Below are 6914 nucleotides of genomic sequence, written 5' to 3'. Positions count from 1 at the left end.
AGAGTGTGTCTCACTTTAGAATCTACTCCTTTTTAATTTTTCTGCTAAAATTACTGTACAGTATAATGGTCATAATCAGTAGTATTAAGAGGTAGAGAATATTTACCGTACAGAATGTAGAATAAACTTTGTAGTTCTACTGCCCATGGAATTATATTAACTTTGTTACCCTGCCATTTTGAGGAAGTATTTGAATATTGTTTTTCCTTTTTAATTCTCTGCATAATTGTAGTAAAATCGAAAATAGAGAAGTAAAGGAATACTTAATTTAAATCCTTTTCATAAAAAAAGGACCTTAAGAATTGATGGGTAAACACTTACTGTTTTTCAGTTAATATATCTAAATATTTTGGGTATTGAATCTGAGTTCTAAAAAAAAAAACCAACCCATATGTTATTTATGTGTGATGTTTGTATTTTTTAGGTGGCAAGAAGGTTGGCATCAACCCCAAGATTAACAACTTAATGCCTGGCTATGAAGGTGCTAAATATGATCTCATATGGATTTGTGATAGTGGTATCAGAGGTAGGTGTGTGTTGTAATGTGCTGACTGTTATATTGCTCTTATTCCCTGTAGGCAAGCAGTTATTGGAGATTATTTTGACTGAGAATACAAGTAGAAATGAAAGCTGAAAATCTAGAAAAATATTTTCATGTTATAAAATGTTTAATTAAAGGTGAAAATCTCATTAAAAAAAGACTGTTTCCATTATACTTATTGCTGATCATAATAATAATGTTAATTGCTATTATTATTTTTCTGAAACTTTGTTCCTCCAAAATACTGTGCATCAAAGTATATGTGCTCTTGGTATTGGAAATAGAATGAGAATTAGTGCCTCTATACAGTAGTCTGCTAATGACAAAATTGCTCAATGAACTTTCTTTTTTTTCCTCTGTCACTTAGTAACACCGGACACACTGACAGATATGGCCAATCAAATGACTGAAAAAGTAGGCTTGGTCCATGGGCTTCCCTATGTTGCAGACAGACAGGGTTTTGCTGCAACCCTTGAACAGGCGAGTACAATGTTGGGTTGTCTTTTTGTTTGTGTTTTTTTTTTTTTTTTGCAAGACCTTGCTGACTAAAAGTTGTACAGTGCCTCTTGCACCTTTCAAGTGAAGAAATTTTTATTTTCAGCTCCAGTCACACTTCAAACGATCTAGGATAACTTTTAAATGCTCAAAAATTCTACTGTGGTGCTCTGATCGTTGACTCGATTAAGTTTACAATATGAACCATAAAGATTACAGGATTAAAATGGTGGATTTTATTAAAAAATTTATTAAAATTGAGGATCTCTTTCTAGTGCTTAGTCAGAAATGGCCATTAATTATCTTTTGTTGTCTGAAAGGGAACACGGAAATGGCCATGACAAGTCAAAGCAAAGTCCAGCTCACACAGTATCTTATATCCAGCAGAGACTGTAAGCAGAGCCTTTGAGGAGATTAGAACACAAGCAAGGCTTACATCCTGTTTTCCTGTAATACTGTCTTAACTTTCTGCAGCTTTCAGCAGAGAGACTTCCTGAGCAGGAAGTAGACTTGTATAGGACATTTACTGATCCTCAATATATTAGTATTTTAGTAAGAAGGGATTTCTTACATGAACCTTTCCATTCTTTCTTTGAGTCCATATAGATTTTGAACATCTATAACTGTCTTTACCAGGAAGTTCCGTAGACTTACTGTGTGTTACAGGAACCACCACCTTGTTCACTCTGACCCTTGTTCTTCTATAGTGCTATTTCATGTCTCCTAATACTTGTTTTGGAAGAGAAAGTGAACAGTTGATTCGTATCCACCATCTTCATATCATTCATTCTGTCCTATTCTCCCCTCTCTTCTTTATCAGTAAGTTCTTTTTTTGTAGAATGAAGAGATTGAGTTTTCTTGCTTGTTGATTGTGTCTCAAGGCATGTAATTTAATCTGCTATCTTTTATTCTAAGCTGGCATGTGTAAGGCATTTTGGCCCCAAGGCTAACTAATGTGTGTCAAAGGCAGAAATGTGAGAGATGAAAGTGCAGTGAAATTCAGTACTCCTTCATTGCATGGAGAGAGGACAGCTCGTGTGATTTTTTTTTTCTTTTTTTTTGTGACACAAAGTCTGAATCTCTTCTTACAAGAGAAGAGCAAGAAGCTATAGCACAAAGCTATTAGTACTGCTGTGCACTGCAGTAGTGGGAATTACAACTCACTTCTATATTCGTGGAAGAGCTTTTTGCTTCCAGATCCAGTATACTGCAAGATGAGCATGCCTTTTCTTGAATGAGTTACTGTATTATTAATACCAGTGTGAAGGCCATCTATAGGAAGAATAGTAGTGAGAGGTGCTAGCAGTTATTCTCGTTGTCTCTTTGTAGGACATTCCTAGTTTTAAGTTATTGAATTGTGCAAAAAGACTCACTCACAATCTGAATTTTTTCTTTGCTATTTCTGTTTGCAAGTACATTAAGTAAAAAAAATTCCCATGCTTCTGTACAGCCATATAGTAAGTTTCTAAGAACATGTATGCAGTAATGCAGTTAATCCTTAAAAGAGGAGGAAGATAACATGTCTGTTAACTATCACAAAATAATATATTAATCCTACTGACCAGTCAGGTACTTAATGGATTTTTAATATATGTATTCCCTGAGAACAACCTCAATAAATCAGAATTTAAATACCAAATTAAATACGGTGGTTTAATATGTGGATTTAAAACTCAGTTACAGATTTGTCAAAACACAGCCAATATCAGTAATAGATTTCTCAGATTTGGTGGTAGACTAGGTTTCTTAGATTGGTGGTAAAGATCTTTCCAAATACACTGTCATAACTGGCCATGTCTAGCACTTTTTTCCCTCCAGATGTTTTTGGAGAAAAAATTGTCAGTGAGTACTACTTGCATAAATACGTACAGAGCTTTAAAAGCCTTATCTTGTTTTGACAGGTTTATTTTGGAACGTCACATCCAAGGTCATATATTTCAGCCAACTTAACTGGCTTTAAGTGTGTAACAGGAATGTCATGCTTGATGAGGAAGGATGTCTTGGACCAAGCTGGAGGATTGATAGCTTTTGCACAATATATTGCTGAAGATTACTTTATGGCCAAAGCTATAGCTGACCGGTAAGATGACTCTGAAGTAAGCTAGTTGCTATAAGTGCAGTTTCACTTGTCTTCACAGGTCAGCTTCACATGTATACAGCAAACATGCTTATGACTTACGCTTTGTCCTATCAGTATAGGTTTTCAGAAATAATTAAGTCATATCATTGTCAATTCCTTTAGAAGAAAGTTTGAGAACTTGGTTTAAGTATTATTCAAGTGGTATTTGCTCTTTTCCAATGAAGAGACTTGATAAAATACACTTAATTTTTTTGCTTATACCCATTGTAATAATATGGCACATATTCAGAAAAAAGAAACTTTTCAAGCCTAATAAAATTCTTGGGTATTTGTTCTCTAATTGGTTTTTGCATCACTTATTTGCATGTTTTTTATAGTAATAAATTCATTTTTCAGGGGCTGGAAATTTGCGATGGCCACACAAGTTGCAATGCAAAACTCTGGTTCATATTCTATTTCTCAGTTTCAGTCCAGAATGATCAGGTAAAATTTTAATCTTTACTTCCTCTCCCACCCACCTCTGTCACCTGCTTCTGATGTGGATGGCCTGATAATGAGAAGGAGTCCTTTTTCCAATCTAATTTGTTCTACTGTGCAGAATGCTGAGGTTCCAATGCACAGCTTGATGCATGGTTCTTGTTAGTGTTGGGAGAAAGGCACTGGCTTTGCATGGAAGTATGACTGATAGTACTAAAAAAACCACCCAACCAAAAAAAGAAAAACCCACAAAAAAAACCAACCCAAAACCAAAAAACCCAACCCCTTAGTACTTTTTAAATGCTATGTGCAATATCTTTGAAAGGGAGAATTTTTGCAATATTTTATTTTGAGGTGTAAATTAAATAAGATTAAACTAACAATGTCAGGAAACACCATGATGGCTCATCATTTGATGAGGTGGACATAAAGAACAATGAGTAGTCAGACCTGACTTGTTTGTCTTTTCTAGGTGGGCCAAACTGCGAATTAATATGTTGCCTGCCACTATAATTTGTGAGCCAATCTCGGAGTGCTTTGTTGCCAGTCTAGTTATCGGATGGGCAGCTCATCATGTGTTTAGATGGGATATAATGGTATTTTTCATGTGCCACTGCTTGGCGTGGTTTATATTTGACTACATTCAACTAAAAGGTGTTCAGGTACGTAGCTTCATTTTCTTTGCAGGTTATTAAAATTATTAGTGCCATCTACTTCAATAAAAAGCTAAGTGTGATTATAACAAAATAATTCTCTTGACATCAAGGAAATAACAGGTCAAATCCTGTTACTTCTGAGTCTTCCAGCTTCAGTTATAGTAGCATGAAAAGGAGTAAGTGTGCTTGAGTGTAGTTTTGTTTTCTGTATGCACCTGCCTCTGTGTAGGCTCTGAAAGTTTGCATGTCTGTCCCCTTAATCTTCATGTTTCCAGTCTGCTCTGACTAGGCATATCCAAAAATTTTAGGCTTTTTTTAACAGTACAAGAAGAGCAGCTTTCTGGAATTTTATGGTTTTTTCTTTTATCTTAGTTGTCACTATGTCTTGTATTTATCGAGGTGTATATGTACCCTTTAAGTACATTTTTCACTTTATTTTTGTGATAATGGACTTACAGGACAGCTGTAACCTACTTCTAAAAATAAAGTCTTCCCATCACTAGAAGAGAAGCCTCAAAAAGCCTCTAATATGGAAAGATCTCACAAATCAAAACAGCAGTTGTTCTTCTAATGCTGTAGGAACTATTTAGACTACTTTCTGCAGTGACCATATTCCACCCAAATCTGATCCATAATTACCTGTGTATTGAAACTTATCAAATAGCTCATTCTTTTGGTAGTCTTAACACATATTTGAAATTAAAAAAAAAGTTAGGCCTTGTGTTGATTCTGTAGGACTCTGGAAGGTCAGTTTGACAGTCACCTTTGTGATTACTCTTCTCACTATGCGCAGCATGTAAAAGAGCTTTGTGCCTACTCTTCTTCTTGTGAAGCCTCTTCAATTTCCAGCTCTGCATCTGACTGGAAATTCTCAAAGGAGCATAAAATATAGACAGGCTATAATTTTTTTCTTAGTGCTGCTTTTCCTGTGCGGTAGGCCAAAGGCTTACATATTTGAATTTCACTCCTCTGGGAATGTGCAGGAGTATTCTATCTAGATGCGGTTCTTCTGGGGTCTGTGGCAAAAACCTAGTGTCTGCTTGAACACGATTTTGCTAACCTTCAAAAAGAAAAATGTGAAATTGTAACGCTTTCCTTGCCTTTTGCTCTACGTAAGTCTGTTTTCAAACCTTCTGGGTCATTCTGCCAAGCTCCTGATGTTTAATATGGGTAATAATATCTTGAACAGGAAAATGTTCTTGGCATATAAAAAAATACGCTATTGGTATCTAAATCTTTATAATAAGCTTTGGAATTGACTTATATAACACAAATGTCTTAAATAACTTTAAAACTCCCTTTGAATAATCAGTATGTTTAAATATTTGTTTTTTATATTCCTAGGGTGGTGCTCTGTGTTTTTCAAAACTTGATTATGCAGTAGCTTGGTTCATCAGAGAATCCATGACAATTTATATTTTCCTATCTGCTTTGTGGGACCCTACTATTAGCTGGAGGACAGGACGCTACAGATTACGTTGCGGCGGCACTGCAGAAGAAATTCTTGATGTATAGCCACAGCTTTGTTAACCATGAATGTCAAAAAGAGAGCAGGGAAGGGAAGGAGGGAGAACAGGAGGGAAGAAAAGTATTATAAATTGTTTATATAAGTACTTTTAAGAAAATCTACCTTCAGTAGTTTTGTTAACTTGTATGTTTTGGTATCTGTTCTTTAATTTATTTTTGCATGGCACTTGCATCTGTGAAAATACATCTGTAGTCTTGGCCAAACAGTACCTTGCTCCTATGTACAAATAGAAATGGAGAGAATTGGTCCTGACATCCACTTTCTATAGAAATGCTCTGCAGTAAACTCTTTTAAAAAAAGAAGTATCCTCCTGGATATGAATAGCTTCTTACTCCATGGTGTGCTGGCCTAGCAAATCCAGGGTTCATATAGCTATTTTCCAGCTGGGTTGTACGAGGCTGTACCTAGTAAAATCACAGAAGTACAGCTGATTTCTGTTTTATCCCACTAAATTGAGCTAGTAACAGGACCTTGGGAAAGAAGCTCTTAAATGCTTTATGCCTACCTCTTGTAGTTGCTGCAGAACAAAATGAATGGAAAGGTAAAAATGCTTTGCAAAAACAAACTAAAGTAAAGCTGGAGTCTTGTGTTTGTATGTATATATGAAATACTGTAGTCATTGCAATGAACCAAAAGTGGACTAAGTTTGATAGAATTGAGTCAGAATTGCTGGTCAGGCATGTATGTGGGCATCTTTTTGGCCAACTCTGATCTGGTTCTGTCTTGAACCTTGTTAAGCACTGTGCTGTAACTAGCCAAACTGGTCCCCTTCAATATTTCCATCCTTTTTTAAGGGGTGCTTGTTTTTCCCTGTGAGTGAATGCTTTGATGGGGGGAGGGGGTTGGGGGGGAGGGGCAGTGTGTGTGGAGGGAGTACACGGTAGGGGGTAGAAGGGAGCAGAAATACATTTCGGAAACATTTCACACGAGCTATTTTCTTATACATGTCTTAAGAATGTAATTTCATGATGCAGGTATTTAATATCTTTTTAAAGTGAACATACGTACCTATACTAGTCATAATTACATATTCCATTGCAGTAGATATTGTGAATATATTAAAGGACTGGGTGAGTTTGCTGTTTCCGATTAAAATTGTAAACTTAATTTAAATATCAAACTAAGTCAACTCTTGGC

The 6914-nt window shown here is 35.8% G+C and overlaps 1 protein-coding gene across 1 annotated transcript in view; it reads left to right on the top strand.

The window, feature by feature from the left end:
- The window catches only part of UGCG (UDP-glucose ceramide glucosyltransferase), a gene marked incomplete at its 5' end in the record, with an annotated part of 10217 nt that extends 4408 nt beyond the window's left edge, over positions 1–5809 (top strand). The window contains 6 exons of the mRNA XM_009710242.1: positions 425–526; positions 909–1021; positions 2938–3116; positions 3513–3599; positions 4066–4255; positions 5594–5809. Coding sequence (XP_009708544.1) covers positions 425–526; positions 909–1021; positions 2938–3116; positions 3513–3599; positions 4066–4255; positions 5594–5764 — 842 coding nt within the window. The remainder of the gene's footprint in view (positions 1–424; positions 527–908; positions 1022–2937; positions 3117–3512; positions 3600–4065; positions 4256–5593) is intronic.
- Between the last annotated feature and the right edge of the window lie 1105 nt (positions 5810–6914).

This window comes from Cariama cristata, unplaced genomic scaffold, assembly GCF_000690535.1.
Source record: "Cariama cristata isolate BGI_N322 unplaced genomic scaffold, ASM69053v1 scaffold7921, whole genome shotgun sequence".
NCBI classification, from domain to species: Eukaryota; Metazoa; Chordata; class Aves; order Cariamiformes; family Cariamidae; genus Cariama; species Cariama cristata.
This window is presented reverse-complemented; position numbering and strand designations above follow the sequence as displayed.